Genomic DNA, 26,534 nt, shown 5'->3' on the forward strand with positions numbered 1-26,534 from the left:
TGGCCACTCCTGGCATTTTACATATCATGTTGTGGATGGGGAGATCTTATTAAAAACTGACCTGGGGTTGTATTCAGCTAAGCCCTACTCAGAGTAGATCAATTGAGATTAATGAATCTGTTAGTTATGTCTGTTAACTTCAGTGGGTCTACATTAAGTAGGACTAGCATTGAATATCATCCTTGGCATTTAACAGCAGCATCCACAAGCCCAAGGGTCGGTGATAGAATAACCACCATACTCCTGGCTAGGGGAGCACCAGGTATATAGCACAGAAATGAACAGGAAGAACAGATACTGGTGGGAAGGAAAAATAGAATGAAGAATGAAGTCGGGCTGCAGGTTGCCCACCTGTGTCCCCAAGGCAGATTCTACTGATAAGTCCATTAGATAGAGAGTGCTAATGAAGGACATCTGTGTAAAATTGACTTAATTCAGAATGTTGGGTGGCATTGTTTTGCCACCCAGCATCCACTGGTCTTCACAGCCCAATGGTCTTTATAGCCAGACTTCAGTTTTGATTGTATAGGTAATGAGCAAGTGGGTTGATGGGCCTGCTTTTGGACAGACCTATTATTTTGTTCATATTCAAAATTTAAATGATTTATAACCTACATTTCAGGTTATAATCTTCAAGATAGCTTGAACTCCATCAATATCATCAAACATCCTAATCTGTAGTGTGTAAAATATGTTAGACACTGTATAGGAATAAAATGAACATTCCTGATCAGCTGAGGAATGGATAATTTTCTTCCAGGTGGTTCCTCTCTGTTCAGTGTACTGTGATGAAGATGAAAACTTGGGCCTTCCTATTTCTCAGCTGATCCACACTGATCAGTCGAGGGGGAGGGCACAGTTTCTGTCATAGCCCAGTGTATTACAATAGTATCATTATTAATAATACTATTTTAATAGCATTAAGAATATGTTATTCATAATAGGATGGGGAGGGGGAATGACCTGGGGGAGTGCCAGGGGCTGGACAGAGAGGCCTAGCTAGATGAGGTTCCCCATCTCTGGTCTTAGCTTGCCTCTGTGTTTGAATTTAGCCCCTAATGGATACTTTGTTCTGTGTAGCCTTGATATCGCTACAGTTCTTCAGATTATGTCATGCTAGAATGATGTACAGATGCTGTTACTCCTACTTTTCATTCATAATTTTTGCAGTCAAACTGGGTGTTCTGTTCTGTTTTAAATTTGCTTCATAGGCAATCATTTGAGAGCTCTGCCTTTATGGACATTGTGGTGGCAAATTGAATCTGTGTGCCTTTAGAAAATGTGGGGGAAATTTATTAAAATTGCCTCTTCTTCTTTTAGTGATTCCCGTCACTTACTTTACATGCTGGAGAATACCTGGACTGATGCCAAATACATTTTACAAATAATGTGTGAGCTCAATGTTCTTCCGCTAGCCCTACAGATTACCAATATTGCTGGCAATGTTATGGTAAACCTTAACTTCATTTCTTAGCAAATTCTATCTCAATTATTAACTTGGATTTGATTATACAATCTTCTTCACAAACCTTGTTCCTTTTTCAAAAGGATATATATGAATGTGCCACTAGAGGAGATGTGTTGATCTAGTCAGAAAACAGTAGATTGGTGTTGTAGCTTGCCAAATAGAATAAAAACAAAATACCCTAAAGTCTAGTAATAACATTTGAAAAAAACATTTAATGCAAATGCTATTATTAATGCTATTATTAGTATCATTGTTGGCACTTTGATTTCTGTTTTGAACTGTAACTATTTGGCTTTTCTTTTTCTTGCAGTCAAGGACTCTGATGGGTGGGCGAGCTGAGCGTAATGAATACTTGCTCCTTCATGCATTTTATGAAAAAGATTTTATTGTGCCTGATAAGCAGCTATTTAAAAAGTCTCAGCAGAAGCAGGTGAGTAATTTTTTTAAGCCTCTCTTCATTTGCTATGTTTGGTTTACAGTAGGCACATTTAGGGTTATATTGCCAAACTGCAATGATGCTCAGAGTCATGTGCCCCCCCCTTTTCTGGCACATGCCAGAGGAGGCAGTTGGAGCTGTCTAGTTTTAAACTAACCAGAATTCCCTTTTAAGTCTGAACTTGGTGAACTCTAGTTAGTTTAAAATTATGCTTACGTAAACAAGCCAGGTTATGTAAAGCGAGGATAAAACCATGCTATGTGATAAATCCTGGCTTGCTTGAAGTCACCATAATGTTTAACTAACCAGAGTTGTCCAGACTTAACAGGGAATGCTGGCTTAATTTAAAACTGAAAGTAGAAGTTTTTGATCTCTCCCTTGCCTCTTGTTCATGTACCAGAACAGAAGTGCACAAGCACCAGGCTTGTTGTGGCTCATGTCCATAATGCTAAGATATTGTTTAGCATTGACTCTGAACCAGATCATTAATTTGTTATTTCAGGGTATCAGAAAGCTGGTTTTTCAATTTTTTTCGGGGGGGGGGAGGGAGTGGGAGGAGACTTTTTATGCAAGAATTTCAACATAGATTATTGCCATGCCATCTATGTATGTAGTGCTTTACAAAGAATAAGAGGTCAGATTTTTGTCCCAAAAAGATTATAATCTAAAATAGACACAATGAAAGGAAGAGAGGAAAATGAAGGCAGGAATAAGCTGGGGTCAAATATTTAATGAGTTGAGCTATACTTACTAAGGCTTAGGCTTAGCCACGGTAAGATATTGGTGCTAGGTTTCATGGGAGAAGAGGTTTTTGAGGTGGAATTTGGAAGTAATAAGAGATGGCTTTACAGAAGTGTTGCATGATGCATTTCCTAGTGTTGGGAGCAGCAAAGGAGAAAAAAAGCAGAGTGTAAGGATGCAGAAATCCTTCGGATGGCTGAGGGTGCTAGAACTGGACAAGCAAAGATTGAAGACGGGATTTATTTATATTCTTTCTATACTTTTCTGCTCATAGGCCTTCAAAGCAGCTAATGTTAACATTTATATTAAGCAATATAACAGCATAAATCAGTGAGCACAGTAAAGCAAAGCCCAATTTTTCAAAGAAGAAAAATACAGCAGAGTCAGGGACAAAACAGATCAATAAGGGCCAAACAATGAAATGTAATAGGCTTAACAGCATGCTGAAGATTATGTTGTATGGGGGTCATAAGAACCTACAGGGGAAGGAAATTGCACAGCCTAGGTGCTGCCATCCAAAAGGCCCTGTGCTGTGTCAGCACCAGCTGCCCTTCTGATAGTGGCATTTTTACCATCTTGAGGGAAGCCAGAGTGTGGGATTGTTCAAGCTAAGTCTTCCCCTTGATCTCATTCAGATTGGAATCATGGTGGCCAAGTAACATGTGGACAGCCCCTGTGAGTTACCATCTTCTGTTTTGGTGTTTAGAAGTGTAGTCCTATGTGCCCTTACACAGACACATAGAAAGGTGCCTTATGTAGAGCCAGATCATTAGTGCGTCTAGATCAGTATACACCAGGAGTTGCCAATCTTTTTGGACCAGTTGGCATTTTTAAAATTTTGAGAGAGTGCTGGTGGTGCCACTCACAAAATGACTGCCTTGGAGGAGGGGCATAGCGTAAAACAAAATGGCTATCATGGTGAACATGGCATAACACAAAATTAGAGAGTGGTCATTGTGAAGCTTTTCCTAAAATTATATTTCCATATTAGAAAAGGCTTAACTGGTTGAATCTCTGCGTGCCATAATCTGCTAAAGGCACAGGAACCCTGTTTGTCATCAGTGCCGACTCTAATCCAAAGCCTGGGGCACCATGCTGTACCCATGCACTTGGAAGTAAGCTCCATTAAACACAAAATAACTTCTAGGAACTACCTGATCTTGGTTGCCAGAGAAAAAGGAAATGAAATTCCAAGGACTAGGAAAAAAGACAGAAGTAGGAAAAGTGCTCCCAAAAGGGAAGGGAAATTGGTAATCAGTAATCTTTAGGACCCCAAATATTCCTATTGCCTCGTGTCCAAACAGCTCGCTTATCAGTCACAGGTCTGACTTTCCTCATTGGCTAAAAACACTGACAGGTGGGAGCCGCCAGGCTAGGTCATTTCACAGAAATAATTTAGAAGGGTTCCTCCACATTTTGCTTCATAACCTTCTTTTCAAGAGGACTAGAGGCTTCTTCTTTTTTTTTAAAGGAAACTTAGTCGGAGGCACTTGGGAGGCACTTGCTAAGTGCTGTGTGTGGGGTTGGCCATCCCTGGTCTATAATGACTAACAGTGACTCTCCAGGATTTCAGACAAGGCTCTTTTGCAGCCCTGTTGAATGCCAGTGATTGAAGCTGGGGACTTCTGCATGCATAGTTTGAACTCTGTCACTCAATAAAGGCTCTTATCTGTGAATAAATGCCATTAAACCCACTGGGACATTTGAGGAAACATGCTACATATTGACTGTTCCATACACCTTGTGTTGCAGACTTCCATTCAGCCAATATTCCCCCCCCCCCCGATCGAATTTGACATTTTCTGTTTGTGTGTGAATTCTTGATTTACACATTCTGGTAAAGAAATTTATATCGCACACTAAATTTACGGACAAGCCAACTTTAAATACCTGTACAGTCTTTTAAATTTGTATATTTGTATATTTGTTTTTAATATTTTTAATTGTTGTAAACCGCCCAGAGAGCTTCGGCTATGGGGTGGTATACAAATGAATTAATTAATTAATTAAATAAATACATACATACATACAGACAGACAGACAGACTTGGATCCAGACATTCTCCATGCAGACAGAAGGTATTTCTTCTTGTGCTTGTTGTGTACCAAATCTGCTCTACAGCTGCCTTCTGTGCCACATTGCATGGAGCTCTGGTGAGCCCCCGTAACCTGTCGAGTCTGTTAATGGGAGGTGGGAATTGCATGGGGTTGAATTGATATCCCTGCTCCCCTCCCAATGCATGGCACTGAAAGTGATTTCTGCTCATGTAAGCCTTTCTTTGGACCCAAACTATAGAATACTGAGGATAAACAGACAGCCATTAAACCCGAAATTCCAATTTATCAAAAGGCCCCCTCTTTGAGAAAGAGTTGTACCATGTCTTCTCTTCTCATAACAGAGCATATGTTGAATAATTTGATCAGTAAGTCTGCTTATTGGTCTTGATTCCTAATTTTGCTCTTATGAATAGTGCAGGGCTTTTCTGCCTCCCAGCAAATTGCTGATAATTTATAATCTTAATCTAAAAAGTTAGTTCCATTTGATTAAGAACTGTGTTCTTTAAAAATATCTCAAGATTAAAAGGATAGCAACTAAACAATATTTGATTATGTATCAATTTTTTAGCATCATCCAGAACCTTTGTATTATAATTCCCATCATCTAAGACCCAGAGTCCTCAATCCTTCCAACATTTTTAGAGATCTACAGTGGAATTCTATGTATGTTTTGATACAAGTCCTACTTTGGTCATTGGGGCTTATTCCCAGTAACTGTGAATTGGTTTACAGCCTGGGACCGCAGGCTGGGAATGAGACCTATTGTATAGAGTGGTACTTTGGATATGCAGTGGGGTTTGGATATACAACCTCTCTTGAATGGGGTTGCACTCTGTCTAAAGATCAGGTATGTGCACACTTACCTGGGAATGAGGCCTGTTGAATATAGTGGGACATTTCCAAGTAAGCACATATAGGGCTGTAATGCATGTCTGTGCATTTTTAGTAACCTGAATACCATTAAGTACCAAAGCACATGCTTAATCATTTTCTTTTAAATTATTATGGGTGATGTACTAGATTTCAGGTTACGTATCTTGTTTATATTCATGTTTATTTCATTTGATCTTTCTATTTTTATCAAATAGTCCTCTTTATCCTTTTTTAAAAAACACAACACCCTTTTTGAACCCACTATTTTTTCCATAATAGCAATCATAATCACCAATGTTTCCTTCCGTTTTTATAAATAATAATATTTAGTTTAAACCTTAATTTTGTCTTATTTTTATGTCTCATACAGCTGGAAGATGATGAAGATTTTGAAGGGGATCAGAACAAATCAAAAACAGGGCGAAAAAAGGCAGCATATTCTGGAGGTTTAGTTTTGGATCCAAAAGTTGGTAAGAACTACAGTTTCACTACTTGAAACAGTAGATCAAATAATGTGTAGTAAGTGTGATCAGGATAAACTTCTTTTAAAATAAGTCATTCTGTCCATTCAGAAGTTTTTGTATATTGTATAGTGGGATTTTTATAGGGAAAAACAATGGAGCAATACACATTGTGAAGATGCCATAGCTCTTTCTATTTTGGGAATACAGGAACAAACATTAGCTTTAATTGAGAGAATAGTATTCTGTTGAATGTGGGGGAGGAAAATGCATGCTTATGGCAGTTAAACCTAATTGAGATGTTGTATGGAAGTAAATTGTTTTCTGCTTGTGTTTGGTAGAGCATGTGGGAAGAGAATTTTTGTATATATATTGTATTTAATGTCAAATATATCAAGTGTATATAATATGCAAAATGAAGGTGAATAATTGGTACTTTCAATTAAGGCATCTCCTTGATATAGAACTAGATGGGCTGAAAAATGGTTTAGAACAAGCATAATCCAGACAAAACAGAAGTAGTTGATTTGAGGTTTGGATATACAACCCCTCTTGAATGGGGTTGCACTCTAAAAGATCAGGTATGTGGTTTATGAGTACTCCTGTTGGATGTGCAGGTAGTGTTGGTAGCAAGAGGTGCTTTTTTTTTTTTTGGCAGCTTCAGCTAGGTCACCCACTATTGACCCTTCCTAACAAAACTGGACTGCTGCAGTAATTTATGCCCATATGAGACTTCTGAAACACACTGTACCTGGGCTGCCTTGAAACTGCAGTTAGTACAAAATGCTGCAGCCAGGTCACTGATGAGTGCCAGGCATTTTGATTTCATCACACCAATTTTGCCACTTCTTTACTGGTCTCAGTTCAAGATGCTGGTGCCTTGAATAGCTTGGTACCTTATGCTATTGGTATCTTCCCACATGCTTCAGTCTTCATCTTAGACCCTGATCTAGATCCTTCGACCTCATGAGGCATGGTTGATGGCAACCAAGGCTAAGGCATTTTCTCTGGTGGCGTCCACTTTGTGGAATGCCTTGCCAAGTAAGGTGCATCAGGCCCCATCATGTGATTTCAGGTGGTCGATAAAGATGTGGTTATTGATAAAGACAATTGGCTGACTATTGTTTTGTTAGGTGCTTGACTGTACTGTATTACTGTGGGGTTTTGTTTTGTTTTTATGATTAGGCTCAATTTAGAATTTTTTTTTCTTTTGACTCGGTGGATAGGGAGTTGTTATGGCATAAATTGGATAAAACTAATATAGATAAAAGGCTTTTATGGCTAATTAAATCTCTTCATCAATCTAACTTCCTACGTGTCCGTCTGGGTAGGAATGTGTCCGTCTAGAAGCAAAATTCCTGCTTCAAAAGGGGTCAAGCAGGGATGTATATTGCCCCCCTTTCTTTTTAACTATTTCATAAACGATATCATCCCTGCATTGACTTCAAATAGATTTCCCCCCCCTCTGTGGGTACCAAAAAAATACCAGCTTTATTGTATGCAGATGATTTGGCCCTTTTTTCTTTAAACAAAATCGGCCTAAAAAGAATGCTAATCTGCTTAGGGGAATATTGCCATGCCCAGCATTTGCAGGTTAACCATACAAAATCTAAAATTATGGTTTCCGGGAAACATAGTAAGGCCAAAACAAACTGGACTTTGAATGAGAAACCCTTAGAACAAGTGCAGTCCTTTAAATATCTCGGTATAACTTTTAACTCCAAACTCTCATGGAAACCCCACCTTGAAGACACCAAACTATCAGGTGCAAGAGTTTTAGGACAAATGAAAAGTTTTTTTTACACCCGTGGGGGACAGTTGATTATACCTATGTTGAAAATTTTTACTGCCAAAGCCCTACCAAAATTACTTTATGGGGCAGAACTCTGGGGCCACTCACTTAAAGCCAGCCTTGAGACCCTTCAAAATTCCTTCATGAGACAGATTTTGGGGCTCCCTCGTGGAACCCCATCTGCTCATGTAAGGACCGAACTAGGCCTTCCATCTCTGACAGACAAAATAGATCTGGCTGTGCTAAGGTTCTGGAGGAAGATCTCAATGGCAGACAAGACTTCCATCGTTAAACTTTGTTGGCAAGAACAATTACTGAAAGGAGGCTGGGCCCAAGCCACTAGATCTCTAATAGATTTTTATAATCTCTCCCCTGGAGACCTTCTATCTTTTTCCCCATTGGAGCTTCGCAACTGGATTTTGAACTTTGATGCAGACCAAGATAGGGCTTCCATAGTGTCATTGTCCTTTTCACAGTGGTTCCCCCTTGTAAAAGTAAATCATGCCATCCCATCATATTTTATTATTTTAACTAGCGCTCCTGTACGTAGAGCCTTCACCGGGATAAGATTCCAGACGATGGTCACAGCCTTTCTGGAGGGTAGATACAAGGGAACACCGAGAGCGGAACGTTATTGTGTCTGTGGAAACAAGGCCATAGAGGACCTCGTTCATTACATGTTAATGTGCCCACTGTATAATGACCCAAGACAAAAATTCTTGGAACCCTTGATTAGCTCTAGGGTAGGGATCCCCACCGATATTTTAATAGTTGATTTATTGGCGGACAAGCAAAATACGGTTACATTGGCGGTGGCAAATTTTGCTCTTGCCGCCAAAAAGATCAGAGCAAAATATGTCAACTCACAATCTCATTAGATTTTGGATTGTTGTAACTGTTTCCATCTGGATATAAATGTATAAATGTATTTTATTGTCACAGTGTTCATAGTTTGTTGCAATGGCCTATGGCTATAAGCAAATAAAATTTGTTGTTGTTGAATTTAGAAATTTTTTATATTTGAAATACTGTTTTGGTATTTAGACTTGTTAGCCATATTGAATTCCTCAGAAAATAATTAGTTTTATTATAATGATCATACAAAATAGTAAGTAAACAAAAGCTATGGTAATAGAAAGTAAAAGGAATATCACTTTTGATGTGCATTCTTCTGTTGTGAACATTATTTTTTCTGATTCCCAGAGTCATTTCAGGCTGTTCAGAATGGCAGCTACATTGAAGTCAATTTTACATTGGTAATGAATCTATAGCACTGAGAGGTCATAGTTTGGGGGAATTGAGGAGGCTAATTAATTTGTGAATGCTCCTTCCCCCCCAAAAATTCTGCTTTTCATTTCATCTATCTGAAAATACATGGAAGTAGAAGTGTCTGTATGTGTGTGGACCTAGAATACAACTGGAAGCTGTGTGTACCTACTGAACAGCTTCCACAAGTATTGGGGCTGAGAAATATTAGATCATATTAAAGGCAATTTGATCAGCCTTCTCAGATTTTTTTATAGCCACAGGTTCATTCCTGATGTAAAATTTACTTCAATGCTAGCTGCCATTCACTTGTTTGACACGAGAGGCATCCACTGCCAGATGTGTCTCCTCTGACTGTGAAGCTCCTGACCCTCATTCACTCATTCATCTAAGGTGCCCTTGCGTCTAGGACAGGGCACAGGTCCTGTAGTTCAAGATCCTCCTCCTGATCATGATGCACATTTTCAGGATCCTACTTCCTCTTGCATCTTTCAGAGCAGCAGGAGAGAGAATGGAGTGAGACATGGGGGATTCTCAAAGTTCCAAACTGTTTAATGTGGCTCTGACTTTTTATTTATTGTCTAAGGCCATGACCTTTTTAGGCTTGCATTCTTGTTAAGATTCCATGCCAGAAGCATCGCAAGATGCATGAGTCTTCCCAGAAATCAGACCTCCTCAGATATTTTTCAGCACCATTTAATGACCTTATTAAATTGGTATGGGCCACACTACTGGCTTGCAAGAAATCCAATAGCTTTGCCAAGAAGTTTAACACTGTAAAGCAGCAATAAAGTCCCAATAGTAGATGTAGCCGTAGCTATGCTCATTTCAGGGTCCATTGTATCCAAGGTTGGTGATACCCCATTTAAAGACTCAGGAGGGAAACACTTAGATTTTAGCTTTAAAAAGGGCTCATGAGACAGGGGTGCTCACTCTGTGAGCAGCCTCCATCACTTCTTTTTTTTTGCTAGAGCCTCTGTATTGAGCATTTTATTCAAGATCCCAGTCTCATTTTGAACAGGCTCCACCAGGCTCTCCAAAAGTTAACCAGGGCGTCTGAGTTCATACCTGACATCACTTTAGATTTTGTTGAGTTTTCTGGAATGTGCATTGCAGCTAATGTGGTAGCTAAGCACTCCCTTTAACTTAAGCATTGGAATGTGGGTACTGCGTTTAAAAGCAACCTCACCAGTGTTCCCTTTAAGGGCTCCCACCTTTTTGGAAAGGAGGCACTTGAATATGTGTTTGTTGAAATTAGGGATTAATGTAAGACCATGCCTTTTGCCTCCTAAAGAGATGTTGGATGCCAGTTAATTATTAATAGACTTCTACATATGTTTCAAAGTGATGTACAAAAATACAATAAAAACAGCTAAAAACAGCAACACAGAAAACAGCAGATAAATTTAAAAACAATATAAAGTAGGCATCCATGGCGAGATCTATTCGTCCAGCTTGTCAGAACAAACATGGCTTTGATTGTTTCTGGAAAGCCTAGGTGACCCTTTCCTTCCTTTCATCGTCAAAGAGCCTCTTTTCTTAATGGTTCAGAACTAGCAAACTAGCATGGAACATGTCCAGATTTCCCAACAGAAATTAAAATATGTCCATACCAAGCCTGAACCCATGCAGTCCAAGGAGACAGACAACAGTTCTGATGCCACCCAGGCCCTGGTGGAAAGAAGGCTGCAGCTGTGTCTACCCATTTGGGAACTTCAACAAAAGAGTGCTGGGCCCTGAAAAACAGAAGAAGTAGGTAGGGTATAGAATTCTTGCAGGTGCCTTGAGATAAATTCTGCCCATTGCCAAACTCCAAATCCTCAGACAGCAACGAGATGTAGACGTTCTGTTGCATACCTGCTGGAGATAGAGGCAGTAGAAACACACACACCCTGCTTGAAGATTCTCTGGCATCTAGTATCGCTTGTGGTTCTGAAGAAGGGAAAGATTGATGAGCAGTTATAGTTCTCAAATACCTAATCAGATTTGTGAGATACTGCAAATTGTTCATGCAACCCTAAATTCCATTTGTGAAGACCTGAACAAAGAAATTATCAATACAAAGTCCTTCTGTTTAGTCTTATTTTCATGAAGCTGATAATCACTTTTGTAGTGCATCTTCAGCTGCAGGATATATATGTCCATTCATATCTTGAGAACATCATGTGTAGGTCCGCTCTCTTGCCTAGGCAACCCAGGGTCTATAAATCACCGAGATGGGCCTCTAACACCATGGCTTCTTAATCAACCGGCTCAAAAGCCACCTGCAACCAACATACCAGATTCAATATCTAAGGGCCGTAGATGACACATCATATGGTGTCCAGGCCGCCTTTGCAGAGAGACTCCCAACAGGCACCCAGCTGCTCAGAACAGTGGGCCTGATGCAACTTGCCCATGTCCTCAGCATGATGCCCTGCATTGAGATCCTAACTTTTTTTCAAGGTTGCTGCAATGGCCACTATTGCACTTCAAGGAGAAAATACAGACACCATTGTAGAATTGTCCTCATGCCTGACCTCAAGCCGGGTTTCTGCTGGTAGACACCAAACTATCTCTTCAGAAGGGTACCTCTCGAACTTCCCACATGGATCATTATAATGATGAACACAGTCTCCAGGTCTGGGGAACACACACCACCAACAACAGATGATGCAGGGGATGTGGGCAAAGATAGAGGCAAACCATAGTGTAAACTTGCTGGAGTCTGTATTGTCAGTTTGGCCTTCTGGAATGTTTGACCCCTTGTCAAGTATGATTACATCTTGGTGAGAACCAGCAACACCACCCTCCAAGATTCATATAAATACACAGGAAGGCCGTGGATCCTGATCTCTCCACTAGGAAGCAAAAGTCATTCTTCTGTAGGTTGAGAACATCCTGTAGTTGCGTGCTGAATATTACTGAAGATTGGCCCAACTGACAAACCTTCCAGCCACATTCTCTGCTATTTGGAGGGCAGTTAAATGCTCCCCCCTCCCAGTGGTAGGTCTGTTTGCCTCCCCAGCGAGTCACAAGGTTAAGCACTTCTGTGCCAGATATTATATTAAGGGAGCAAAGACAACAGATGTCTTACTCCGCATGACCTCCAGGCCTACTGTATACACTTCCTCTGACTCCACTGATAGCACAGGTGCTACATAACATCAAAGCAGAACAGGCCTCAGCCATTCTTCTGGTTGGTACCATGCTGATGCTGTGGTTTTTGAATACTGGCCACCTCATGTCGTCACTCCCCTGCTGGTTGTTATCAAGCCCAACCTGCTGTCACAAGACTTAATTTAGCTGGTTCCAGGTAGCCACCTGAGCCAGGTCACTGTCCTCTCCTTTTCCCCTTCTGTCCTTAAAATTTATCTTGCCATACATTTTCTACTACAAGCTGGACCATGGAATAGAGCTAAAGGGGAGGGGATCCGAAATTCACATTGGTTTTGAGCATTAAGAAGAGACACAACTGACAGTGGATGCTTCTGCATACCCAACAGGAAGAAGCTTTCATGGTAACTAATGTGCTGTTGTAAACAGCCTAAAAGTTGCTTTATTTGAAATAAACAAAAAAAAATTTCATAGCAGTGGAATGCACACCCAAAAAAGTTGCTAAAAATATTGATGCAAATATATAATTGGGTATGCAAACACCTGAAAACTGGTAGTTTTGTTTTGTATACTTTCTTTTTCAAGGACGTGCATTAAAAAAACCCTCTTCTGCTGTTGCCAATTAGTGGATGCTTGAAGTTTCTTCCAGTGTCTCCTTTTTGTGGTGACAACTGTACAGAAGCATCCCAGAGTAACATTGAAGCTATCTGTTCATCCCTGAATAGTTAACAGGGTTGGATCGTTCCACTTCTGACATATCTGCATAATTGTCTGGTAATAAAGTGCAATGTTTTGAAATAGTACTGTTGTTTTCTAGACCTGAATATTGAATGGATTATATGGACCAACATTGATTTCATAATCATCCAAAGTATTTTTGAGGCAATGTTTATAGTAAAAATGGCAATCCCACTTCAGCCGCCTCATTATTTTTTCCTCACCAATACCTCAGACTCTTCCCCTCATTCTGCTGTTCTTTCATAATGTACTATAAAAACCTGCCTTGTATACTCTGCATAGTTACAGATTATAACTTAAATTCTGTTTTTTAAAAAAATTCCAGGTTTTTATGACAAGTTCATCTTACTCCTAGACTTCAATAGCTTGTACCCTTCAATTATCCAAGAGTTTAACATCTGTTTTACAACAGTTCCCAGGATGTCTTCTAGTGTGCAAAAAAAGACAGAGGTGTGTGATTAATTTGACAGCTTTTAATGTTTCATTAAAAAAAATCATATGTGATATTCAATAATACATTGAAGTCTCCTTAGACACCGGTGTTGTATTTAGTAACTGTAGTGTGCTGTTTGGTATTCTGTTAAATAGTATAGTTTTTCATCAATTATAAATTGTGTATACTCTCATGAAATCATAGGAAGCCAGCATAATTTATCACAGGACATATTTTGCTGGTGTACTTTACCCCTATACCAAACTCCACTCAGGAGCAGGACTGCTTCTGGCTGAGCTGGAATGGAGGACTTACATTGGCGTATCTCCAGCTGAGCCGGGATGAGAGAGTTTAGTCAGCATAGTCCTGGCTAAGCCTAGGCTCTGCTGGAGATCCACCTATTCCAGACTCTGCTCATCCTAGTGGATCGTGGGTTTGGATTGCTCCCTTCAACTTACTTTTTAACAGCAACATAATATTTTTGTGACATTAAAAACGTGTACATGGAATTTCTCTGTTTTCTCACATGTTTAGCTTGTTTCCCTTTTTTCTATACAGTAATACCTCAGTTAACAAAGTTGATGCATTCCTAGATATTATTTCTTTAACAGAAATTTTGGTACCAGAGGTAGGAATCACATGAAAAGAACAGGGGCTTTTAAATGCTGCCTACCTGGCAGCCAGCCACCCACTCCCCCTTCCCTCCTTCTCCTCTGAAAAGTGTTGGGTCCTTCCCTCCCCAGCCCTGGGAGAAAGCAAGAGATCTTTTTCATGCAAAGCAAACACACAAGCTTGTCAGTTTCGCCCTGGCAAAGCAAAGCAAAGAAATAAGCTTAGCAGTTTATTGATAGCAAAGCAAAGCAAAGACACAGGATGCTCAGTTTCACCTTAAAGCAAAGGCACAGGTTTGAAAGTTTGTTTGTTTATATCCCGCCCTTCCAGCAGGAGCCCAGGGCTCCATAGCAAAGCATAGTTTATCCATAGCAGAGCAAAGACACATGCTAGTCAGTTTCACCTTAAAGCAAAGGCATAGGTTTGTCAGTTGATTGATGGCAAAGCAGACACATGCTGGTCAGTTTCACCTTAAAGCAAAGACACAGGCATAGCAAAGCAGTTCAGTTTCACCTTTGAAAAAAAGCCTACCTTAAAAGGAGCTTTGTTCCTGGAGGATTTGTTAACTGAGGTACTACTGTTCAAAACAATCTGCCTTGCTTGATTGGAACTATTTTTTTCTATATCCTGTTCTTGCAATGTTCCTTAAACTATTTACAGACCTATGAGGTGGCAATGATGGCAGCAAAGAAATGTTTGCCACCATTGTACCATCTGTTGTTCAACAGAACTGTTGCAAGTAGGGGAGGGTTTGATTATTTTTGTTACACTTTTACCTCCAAGGTGCTCAGAGTGGTTTTATGTGGTTCTCAGGTCGTACCCCAATCAGGTAGCTAGTTTATAGGACTAGACTTAGCTTACCTTCAGCAGTAGTTGGGTGCTGTGATGTTCCTATATATTAGTGTATATATGGTAAGTGCTGGTTGTTTAGAGTATACATGGTAAGTAGTGAAAGAGGAGGGGGAGTGAATGGGCAATAGAATGCTTGATGATTGGCTGAATGTTTAAAATGGCTGACAGTATAAATGAAAGGATGACAGGTAAATCTGGGTGAATGTGAGGTGGTGAATTGTGGAATCTGGGGGAAGAAGAGAAAGAGTGGATTGCTTGGTGGGGTTGGAGAGAGTTGTTTGCCAGGAGAGCGTGAAGAAGGAGGGAGGTGGAGTTCGGATTAGTATTGAGTAAAACCATATGCTTATGTGCCTTAAGAAGAAATATTGTTAATCTTGTTAGCTTTGTTATCTTTAATAAATACTTAATTTGGTTTACCAAAGGCCTGATCCTTGGCTGGGGTTTCACAGACCAGAAGGGAGGGTAAGGTAATGACCAAGGCTGAAGGGGAACTGGAACAAATGGTGGCAGCGGTGAAGAGAATAACAATACCAGTATTCAGAGTCTCTGGGAATACTAGTATTGGGACGTTACTGGTGGTTGCCTAGCAGGGGGATCTGTTGAGATCTGTGCTAGAGCGGATAGGTAAACCATAAGAGAGTGCGGTCCGGACTGGTGGAGTCCCTGGTGGTGCCTAGAGACAGGCAGTAACCACGAGCAGGTAGGAACCTGACAGGGAGAGCCAGGGAAGGACGCCTCACATGTGGTGGCAATAGCGGTGGGATACGAACAACAGAGAATCCAGATACGAACCAAAGAGAGTCCCAAAGACACGTGGTGACAAAGGAGACTACGTCACAGGTGTTGGCTGTAGCAGTGAGATACGAATACTAGACAATCCCTAATAGTTGTGTGGCAAACAGAAATAACAAAACAAGATTATTTGTGAGAGTGACTGGCAAAGAGTGTGTGGCAAAGAGTGAGTGAACTCAAACACCATGGCTGAATATATAAAAATGAAAAGAGAGGAGCTGGTGGAGAAGTGCATAACATTCCATTTACCTTACGAGGGTAAAGGGGTAGATGAATTGAGGGTAGCACTTATAGGATTTGCAACTGCCCAGCAAAAACAACCTGTCAGAGAAGAGACCCCAGAAAGATATTTAAGCAATCCCGCTTATATAGAGTACTTGAGAGAGAAGTTGAGGATGGAAGGTGCAGAGAAGGAAAAACAGAGAGAGTTGGAAGCTGAGAGATTGAGGATGGAGGCTGAGGAAAAAGACAAGCAGAGAGAGTTGGAAGCTGAGAGGTTGAGGATGGAGGCTGAGGAAAAAGATAAACAGCGAGAGTTGGAAGCTGAGAGATTGAGGATGGAAGCTGAGAAAATGAGAATGGGGTTTGAGGAGAGGGAGAAACAACGAGCAGTGGATGTCGAATTACAAGTAGAAAAGTTAAAATTTGAAAGAGAGAAGTTTCATTCTGATGAAACAAGAAAGGACAGAGATGGAACAAGAATAAAAATTACTCCAAAGGACTTTGCTGTCTATGAGCCTGGTCAAGATCCTCAAATTTACCTCAGTACCTTTGAAAAAGCAGCTCAGTTGTGGGGGCTACCTGAAGATAAATACATGCAGTATTTATCAAACCTGATTAAAGGGGAATTGGCTGAGGTATACCAATATTTCCCCTCAGACAGGCCCGTCACCTATGCTGAATTCAAAGAAGCAGTGTTTAAAAGATTCAGACTGGGGGCTGATTATTTTAGAAAGCTTTTCAGAAATTGCCAGATACAGACAGGGAGGTCTTTTGTGGAACTGGGAGCAAAGTTGATGGATATATTTGGAAAGTGGATGAGTAGTTCGAAAGCTCAGTCAGTGGAAGAGGTGAAAAGCCTCATGATACTGGATCAATTATACCATCAGTTACCACCAGAAATAAGGCTCCTGGTCAAAGACCATTCCCCTACATCGGTGCAGGAGGCCGCAGAGCTGGCGGATCACTTCGCCTCCAATAGAACCGGCTGGGTGGGGAAAACATCAAGAGAGTTTAAACCCAGACCATATAGTGCTGGCAGAAGGGATGTGGTACCACAGCGAGTGAGTCCTCCATTAAAATCTGAAGGGCACAGGACACCCCAGAGTGGATCTGTGTACCCTAAAAGTGAGGAGAAATTATGCTACAAATGTGGTAGACCAGGACACCTACGTTTTCAATGTGAGGTTGCCAACCCCATTAGTAATCCTGCTCAGACAAGGGCAGTGAAAACAGAGCCCAAGGCTTTAGGAACAGCGAAAAAGGTTCAGTTCTGCCAGATAAACTGGACAGAAGTAACAGACCTTGATTCAAGTCTGAGAGAGGAAGTGAGTGTACAAGGGGCAAATGATTGGGCATTGCTTGATACTGGTGCCGCTCAGACATTACTGAGGCCAGATTTAATAAAATCTGAGGTAATATTACCTCAGGAAACTGTGACTATCCAAGGAGTGAGGGGTCAACCAGAAAGTTTGCCTGTGGCCCTGGTGGAAATGACTTGGAGAGGCCGAGAGAGCCGATATAAAGTAGGCATTAATGCCCAGCGACAAGAACCAGTAATACTGTGAAGGGATGTAATGGGCGCCCAAGGAAAGATCTATGTAGTGACCAGACAGCAAATTGGCAGAGAAAAAGAAGCCATATTAAGGGGGGCTGAAACAAACAGGGTGGAATCTGTTAACCAGCCTCAGGTCACCATAGCAACCACTAGCAGGCCTGCTGAAGGAGACAAAATGTATCAAGTGGTCTCTGGGGAAGAAGCAGAGCAATTCAGGGAAGAGCTGCATCAAGATATAAGTCTGAAGCAGATAAAGGAACAAGCTCTGACCCAACAGATTCCTTTCACTGACAAATTGAGGAATCAAGTTGTGTGTGAGAATGGGATTTTATATAGACTGTGGATGCCTGCTGAGAGAAAGGATGAATGTGAACCAGTGAAGCAATTGATAGTACCTAGCAAATACAGAACGAGATTGCTAGAGGTAGCCCACGATGTCCCATGTGCAGGACATCTGGGAATAAAAAAGACCAAGAGGAGATTGGCTGCACATTATTATTGGCCAAGTATCTCCAAGGATGTAAAACAACATTGTCTATCTTGTGGAATATGCCAAAAGGTGGGAAAGAGTGGAGTAAAGACCAAGGCACCCTTAAAGCCCCTTCCTATAATTGGACAACCCTTTTATAGAGTGGGAATAGATTTGGTGGGCCCTTTTTCCAAACCCACAAGGCATGGCAAGAAATATCTATTGGTGGTGGTGGATTTTGCCACCGGGTACCCAGACGCAGAAGCACTGAGGTCTGTAGAAGCCCCTGTAGTGGCAGAGGCTTTATTAAAAATCTTTATGAGGCTGGGTTTCCCTCATGAAGTGCTGACGGATCAAGGCAGTGTATACATGGGAGAAGTGATGCAATGTATGTGGAAATGTTGTGGTCTAAAACATCTAAAGACCACTACTTACCATCCCGCCACTAATGGGTTAACTGAGAGATTCATGGAGTTTTGAAGGGCATGATAAGAAGCTATGTTCAAGATCACCCACAAGACTGGGATGAACGTTTGGGATGCTTCTTATTTGCATACAGAGAAGTCCCTCAAGAGTCAACAGGCTTCTCACCCTTTGAACTCATGTTCACTAGAAAAGTGAGGGGACCTTTGGAACTATTAAAAAATTCATGGGAAGGAACCCTGGGAGAGTACAAAACATCTGTAGTAGATTTTGTATTGGAATTCCACAATAAATTAACATCAATGATGGAGGTGGTGAAAAAGAATTTGAGTCAAGCACAGGAGAAGCAAAGTTACTGGTATGACAGAACAGCCAGGGAACGTGTGTATGAGGTGGGAGATATGGTTATGGCGTTCATACCCAGGAAACATGACAAATTACAGGCTAACTGGGAAGGACCATATACCATCAGAGAAAGGCTTGACACAGTGACGTATGTAATCACCACAGACCAAATAAACAAAAGCAAAGTGGTTCATGTAAATATATTAAAGCCTTACCATACCAGGGATGCAAAGGTATTGCAAGTTACCTTATTCCCTGAGGGAAGTGGGCCTGAACTTCCAGATTTGGTACAGGAAAGCAAAGACAAAGGAGGAGTAGATCAAGTGGAATGGTCAGAGGAGGTGAAGGAGGAAGTAAAAGAAGAGATTCTGAGAGTTTTGAAAACCTATAGGAATCTCTTTAGCAACAAACCTGGCCGAACCAGTATAGTTATACATTCCATTGATACTGGAGATCATGCCCCAATCAGATCTGTTCCGTACCGTGTGAATGGGAAAGTTTTGAATGAGATCAAAAAGGAGGTGGAAGAGATGCTGGAATTAGGAGTGATCAGGGAATCCATCAGTCCCTGGGCCTCAAGTATTGTCCTGGTTCCGAAAAAAGATGGAACGACAAGGTTTTGCATTGATTATCGGCTAATCAATAAAATTACTGTCCCAGATGCATATCCTATACCTAGGGTAGACGCAATGTTAGAGTTATTGGGGGCAGCAACCATTATCTCTACACTAGATCTCTGTAAAGGATTTTGGCAAATGGAACTAGACGAGCAATCCAGAGCCAAAACTGCCTTCAGTACACCAGATGGGTTATATGAGTTTGTGACCTTACCCATGGGACTAAGGAACTCACCAAGTTCATTTCAGAGGCTAATCAATACTGTGTTGCGAGGCATGTCAGATTTTGCAGTGGCCTATATCGATGACGTGGCCATTTTTAGCAAGTCGGTGCCTGAGCATGTCTAACACCTGACAACAGTATTGGAGGCCTTAAGAAAAGCAGGCCTCACAATAAAAGCTAAGAAATGCCAGTTTGGACTAAAGGAAGTAATCTATTTAGGACATAAGGTGGGGAGTGGGAAAATCACCCCCTTATGGAGCAAGGTGGAGGCAATACAAGCGTGGCCGATCCCCTTAACCAAAAAACAAGTAAGGGCATTTCTGGGTGTGGCTGGATTTTATAGGAAGTTTGTGAGAAATTTTGGGGAAATAGCAACCCCCTTGTATGAATTAACAAAGAAGAAGTGTTCTGAGCGTGTGGTATGGACGGATGAATGTCAGAAGGCTTTTGATCTACTGAAGCAAGCCTTGTGCCAAGGACCCATATTAATAGCACCAGACTATGAGAAACCATTCATCGTGGCTACAGATGTGTTGGACCTGGCGCTGGGAGTCGTCTTGCTACAGGAAAGAGAAGGCACCAGACATCCAGTGGCGTACCTGAGTCGCAAGCTGACACCGAGGGAGAAAAACTATTCGTCGGTCCAGAAGGAGTGCCTAGCGGTCGTGTGGGGACTGAACAAGTTGCGCCCATACGTGTGGGGACGAAGATTCACAGTGACTACGGATCATCGGGCCTTGTTATGGTTGCAGACTATGAAAAACCATAACACTATGCTGCAGAGGTGGTCCTGGGCCCTACAGGACTATCAAGTGGACTTCCAGTTCATAAAAGGCAAGGACAATGTACTGGCCGATGGACTTTCCAGACAAGTGGCTGGGACTGCAGTGACGTGACCAGACAGAGGAACAAAGAAAGACATTTTCCCCATAGAGACTTTTATTTGTTAACGTGACGTATAAATCCTGGAACAGGAATAATACTCTGCTGTTGTTTAAGGGGGGGGAAATGTGATGTTCCTATATATTAGTGTATATATGGTAAGTGCTGGTTGTTTAGAGTATACATGGTAAGTAGTGAAAGAGGAGGGGGAGTGAATGGGCAATAGAATGCTTGATGATTGGCTGAATGTTTAAAATGGCTGACAGTATAAATGAAAGGATGACAGGTAAATCTGGGTGAATGTGAGGTGGTGAATTGTGGAATCTGGGGGAAGAAGAGAAAGAGTGGATTGCTTGGTGGGGTTGGAGAGAGTTGTTTGCCAGGAGAGCATGAAGGAGGAGGGAGGTGGAGTTCGGATTAGTATTGAGTAAAACCATATGCTTATGTGCCTTAAGAAGAAATATTGTTAATCTTGTTAGCTTTGTTATCTTTAATAAATACTTAATTTGGTTTACCAAAGGCCTGATCCTTGGCTGGGGTTTCACAGACCAGAAGGGAGGGTAAGGTAATGACCAAGGCTGAAGGGGAACTGGAACAAATGGTGGCAGCGGTGAAGAGAATAACAATACCAGTATTCAGAGTCTCTGGGAATACTAGTATTGGGACGTTACTGGTGGTTGCCTAGCAGGGGGATCTGTTGAGATCTGTGCTAGAGCGGATAGGTAAACCATAAGAGAGTGCGGTCCAGACTGGTGGAGTCCCTGGTGGTGCCTAGAGACAGGCAGTAACCACAAGCAGGTAGGAACCTGACAGGGAGAGCCAGGGAAGGACGCATCACAGGTGCCTTCAGAACATTGTTTGGACAGCCCAGAGTAGACCAGATGGAGTAGCATTTACATTCTACTGTGATGTTTTTATTAGATATTTTGCCAGTACAGTTGGTGTCATCTAGTCCAATTTGGCTGATAAAAACAAATCCATATCTGAATGTTAATGGCATTTACCTGAGGCTGCTGAGGTTAGTTTCTTGGATGCTGATGATTATTTGAGATGCCATGATCCTCTGTCCAGTCTTACTCCTTGCTGCTCCTGGAAGGTGCGTGTGAACTGGAAGAGACTGGCAGTTTCTTGTTTGGACCAGGAGTTTGTCCTTGGTGGGGTGTGGGGTACCATCTTTCCCTAAGGAAATGGTGATCAAGCCCTTAATCATGAAAGCACCTCTCAGGTTACATATATGCCAATTTTGCACACGCCCTTCTTGGGGAAGCTAGGTGTACACATCATTTCTTACAGGACAGAAACAGCATTGGTAACTCTTGCAGGAGATCTTCTCTGTGGATCACCTGGGGAAATTCTTCCAGAGAGTAGAGTAGAGTAGGTCATGGTTTCCTTACGAAGTTGGGATGCCTTCTCCATTAGGGTCTTTTGAGATAGAGTCTAGTAGAATATTCTCAGCTGGAGCTGTTCATATTACAGGTTGGAGATTGAGAAGCAGCAGCTTTGGGAACTAGGTTATTCTAGTATTATTAACATTCAAACTAATAATTTCACAGGATGGAGAAGAAGAAATTCCAGAATTACCAGATTCATCTTTAGAAATGGGAATTTTGCCTAAAGAGATCAGGAAGCTAGTTGAGCGAAGGCGTCAAGTGAAGCAGTTGATGAAACAGCCAGACTTAAATTCCGACATCTACTTGCAGGTATATCTAACAAAATCACTTGTGGCCTTATCGCTTAACTTTCTTGAGTGCCTTAAATTTGAATGTAGAATGGGCATATTTGCTTTAAGACAGTGAGAAAAAATGGTTAGGGCCTTGCAACTAACTGTCTTAACTGTGGGTTCCAATAAGATATACTTAAAAACAAGGGTGATAAGTTCTTAAAATGTTCTATATAGTAACTAAAATTGCATTGCTATATTTAGTGCAAATGAAGCTTCTCTGGTGTTCAGACTTGTTTTTGCAAGCAAATTCAAAATGTTCTGTTGATTTGACCAAAAAACCCAGGAAGTGATCTGTTTTTGTTTTTGTTTTAAATCTTTCTTTAAAATGTAACCTCAAAACACTATGGGGAATGATCTCACCAGTTCCCTTAATTCATAAGGAATGCTCTCAAGACATCTGTATAGATCAGTAGTTGTTGAAATTCCAGAAGTGTGAGATATTATTTTCTTCAAAACATGTTAATCTCCTATAAATAATTTTAATAGTTGTGGTATAACTTCATCACACAGAACCAATAGGTTCAATCTGCTGTTACAGACACATCACTCAATATAAAGGAATAGTTCAAATATATATTTTATTTTTAAAGTTTATTTATTTATTATTTAATTTGTATCCCACCCTTCTTCCCAGCAGGAGCCCAGGGCGGCAAACAAAACGATAAAAACACTTTAAAACATCATAAAGATCTTAAAATACATTAAGACAAAACAGTGTTAAAAACATTTAAAAAAGAACAAATTTAAAAAAGGGTTAAAAACATTATTAAAAAACATATTAAGCAATTCTTTGTTTGCGGTTTAATTTGTGAGAGCATCTAAAGGACTGTAGCCAGAGAGTTTTTGGCACTGTATGGAATTTGGTGGTATATTTTAGTCTTTAGAATAATGGAAACTTGTTTCCCTTCATTGTATCTTCAGAATTCCAGAGTACTTTGGGTAGACTGTTTAATTTTTAGTCTAGCAGAATTGAATGTAGTCTTTTTTTACCTATTAACATCCCCTGCCCCCAAAGAGTGATGTGATTTGACTTTTTGGGTTTATCAGTCAGACATAGGTATTGATCTGCTATTAAAGATAGCTAATTTTATCCTAGTTGGTTCTCAAATTACCGTTTTACAGAAATTATCCAAGGCTGTTAGCAAGCATCTAATGCTTGGGAAACAAACTCATATCAGCATTTTTAAAAAAGATACTTTCCTCTTACTAGCAGAAGTAGGAATTTTTTTGGACCTCCAACATCAGTTAGGATATCATAAAAGTAGACTTAAATGAAAAGGATGAAAGTAGGTATCCCTGTTTTGCCCCTCCTTGTAGTTGGAATATTTGATAGTAAACCAGAAACAGCAGGAGTGCAAGTGTACATGTACAGGTTCAAAAGAAAAACAGTATTTTCTAGTCAGTGTTGATTTTTTTTGACTTTTGTCTATAGCCTTTCCTTCCTCTATAGCAGGGATGGGGAACTGTTGGCTCTCCAGATGTTGCTGGACCACAGTTCCCATCAGTCCTAGTGAGCATGGCCAGTGACCAGGCATGATGAGAGTGGTACTTCAGCAACATCTGAAGGGCCAAAGGTTTCCCACACCTGCTCTATGCAGCCAAAAACAGCCTTCATGCCATCAAAGAAGTATACTAACTACTTTTGGAATATTAATTCAGTTCCAATGAAAATGTCCATTGTTGATCCTGTTTGTTTTTCAAATATACAAATCTTCTCCAAGCCTAATCTTCTAATTTAGTAAGTGAATATATGGGCCACAATTTTGCTGCTATTTCTTATTTTTCTGATAGGTCACCCTAACATTTGCATACCCATCTCATTTCTTATAGAAGGGGTTAAAATGAGCAGCTAGATAGAATTTTGCCAATGAGATTAACAAAATCAAGAAGTTTGGCAATAATGGGTATCTTCCACTTCACTTTTTTAAAGTTCATATGGGATACTATCTTCACCTGGAGCCTTTTTTTCCTCTATCAGAGGACCAATTAGACCTTTCAATGTCATCTTTGTTACAGGGGACTACACATTAAGATTTATATTTTTAACTACTAGCTGTAACAGTGTTTGTTTCTTTTCAGTATGATATAAGGCAGAAGGCTTTGAAGCTTACAGCTAATAGCATGTATGGATGCCTGGGGTTTTCCTACAGCAGATTCTATGCAAAGCCTCTTGCTGCTCTGGTGACTTTCAAAGGCAGAGAGGTGAGTCAGTAGTGATCAGTACTGTGTTCATGAACTCCCCTCCCCATTTCCTCCTTGCCCACAGCAGAGAGAAGGACTTCACGAGTGTTTCGTTTCAGTTAGATGTAATCTGGTTTATCAATTTATCACAAACTTTTGGTTGGTTTCAAAACAAATCCCTCTTTTGTAGACAGCAATGAAATATGCTATTAGACATCTGCTGAGAAATAGTAAGTGATAAATATATCAGCTGTGGAAGACTGAACCACTATGAAAACAGTAGAGTACACTGTTTTTGGAGCAATTTGGCCTAATTGCTATGTTCACAAATCTTTAATAAACTGATACTCAAACTTGGACTTCCGGGAAGGGTGACTTCACTTGTGCCTGCTTTTGAGACGGGCTCCCGCCTCAAAAGAAGCTTATTCAGATATAAATCAGTCAGAACATTTTTTTTTTTGACTGATGAAATTTCTCCCGGGCAGGGAGAAACGTAGAGATCAACCTCAAAAGCCTGTTTTTGTTGGGAGGACTGGATTTCATTAATTTATGAGAAAAGGTCCAGCCAGCAATGCCGGACGGACTTCCGAACAAGCTCTATCTGATTAATGCGATACGTTTATCTTTTCTTCAAAGAGAAAACGGACTAACAGGCAAGCACCCTTCTTTCTATTATTTTTTTTACTTGGTTTAAATTGTTGCAGCAAAAAGAGATTTGTCAAATGAATCAGCTTTAAAGAACTTCTGGGTGAGCTATAACTCTTCTCTGTTATTCACGAAATTAACAGCTTATCTCTGTTTCTATTGCAAAAAGCTGTCCTGGAAGTGCATTCTAAAGATATAAACAGAAGAGGGATTTCTATTCCGAGGAACATTATATTGTCTGGGACTATTCTCTTTTTGGTCTATTTTATTTTGACGAATCTGCTTCTTCACGACGCCACTAACTGTTTTGATGCTGGGAACTAAATTTGTTTTGTGTTCTTGAACATAGAGAGATAAGGCAGGCTGCTCTGTTTATACTGTGATGTCATCAAGCCTGGAATATTAACCCAATTGTTGCTGAAATAAGAAGTGGTTCTTCTTTATTTTTGTTTTGTTTTGTTTTCGTGGTTTTAAAAATGGCAATCAAGAAAGTGGCTGAGAATCTGGAAGTAATTATGTTTCAGAAAATAATGGATGAGATTGAGATAACGAAACAAACCCTGCGACAGGGCAGTAAGGAGCTGAAAATTGAACTGAGCAAAATGACGCAGGAGCTTAAAGAAATAGGGGATCCTGTGAGAGAGAAGAATGAGATCAGAGATGAGAAAAGAAAAAATAAAGGGAAGATACAAGCCCTGGAGATTGGAACAAATGTGGAATTGGAAAAAGATCTGGAGTTTATGGATATTAGAAATAAAATCTACTGTTTGGAATTTAACGTTATCTCTGAAGAAATTAATGAAGATATTAGAGATAAAGTTATCAATGGCTTGGATAATCTTCTGGACTGGAATGACGTGATGGAGCTTGATATAGAGAAAATCTATGGAATTAACTGCAGCCATGTGACAATGGAAAAACTCTCAAGAGATGAGCCAGTGCATTTTGTAAAAAAGAAGAACACAGATATGACTTTACAACAATATTTCAGCAACTTATTCAGAATTGATGGCAAGAAAATATTTGGGATAGAGGAAATTCCCATCAGACTCTTATTATATGACTATGGCTATGACAGCAAGATTATTATGGACTACTGATAATGGAAGATTGGACACTGAAATTACTGGACTTAACAGGACTATTGAAGATGGAAGATGGAATTAATATGGATAATGGAATAATGGCTATTGAAATTATTGGACCTAACAGATTTTGATGAGATGGATTAATCGATATGTTTATTTGGACTATGGTTATGACAATAAGATTATTATTATTATTAACGAGATGGATTAATCGACATGTTTATTTGGAGAAAAATTGATAGATATATTTCTTAAAGAATTGAAACCTCTCTTTGACTTTTTGTGGAAAGAATAAAGTAATGTTTATGAGATTTGATGATTAATTAAGATAACTACTGGAGGAAAGTGATTTTATAATATGATTTAAGAGACAGGATTGTTATATATTGTAGACCTACAACTGATTTGATCTGCGACAAATGGGAAGTCAACATTTTATTTTTTTGTTTAATCATTTTTGTTTTGTTTTGTTTTTTGTCTTTGAATGTTTTATGATTTTGTTTTGTATGTTTTATGAAAATTTGAATAAAAATTATTGTAAAAA

General features: G+C 40.2%; 1 protein-coding gene and 1 non-coding gene across 11 annotated transcripts in view; both read left to right on the forward strand.

Moving 5' to 3' along the window:
- The window catches only part of POLA1 (DNA polymerase alpha 1, catalytic subunit), a 314,094-nt gene that overhangs the window by 46,807 nt on the left and 240,753 nt on the right, over window positions 1-26,534 (forward strand). For all 10 annotated transcript variants that reach the window (XM_061627350.1, XM_061627352.1, XM_061627351.1 and 7 more), the window contains exons 21-26: window positions 1,321-1,450; window positions 1,779-1,898; window positions 5,946-6,045; window positions 13,254-13,378; window positions 21,907-22,053; window positions 24,156-24,278. In XM_061627350.1, coding sequence (XP_061483334.1) covers window positions 1,321-1,450; window positions 1,779-1,898; window positions 5,946-6,045; window positions 13,254-13,378; window positions 21,907-22,053; window positions 24,156-24,278 — 745 coding nt within the window. The remainder of the gene's footprint in view (window positions 1-1,320; window positions 1,451-1,778; window positions 1,899-5,945; window positions 6,046-13,253; window positions 13,379-21,906; window positions 22,054-24,155; window positions 24,279-26,534) is intronic.
- LOC133386396 (small Cajal body-specific RNA 24) lies at window positions 12,817-12,949 on the forward strand. The gene has a single exon (XR_009763137.1). It is a non-coding gene; the product is annotated as a small Cajal body-specific RNA 24 (non-coding RNA).

This window comes from Rhineura floridana, chromosome 5 (assembly GCF_030035675.1).
Source record: "Rhineura floridana isolate rRhiFlo1 chromosome 5, rRhiFlo1.hap2, whole genome shotgun sequence".
Classification (NCBI taxonomy): domain Eukaryota; kingdom Metazoa; phylum Chordata; class Lepidosauria; order Squamata; family Rhineuridae; genus Rhineura; species Rhineura floridana.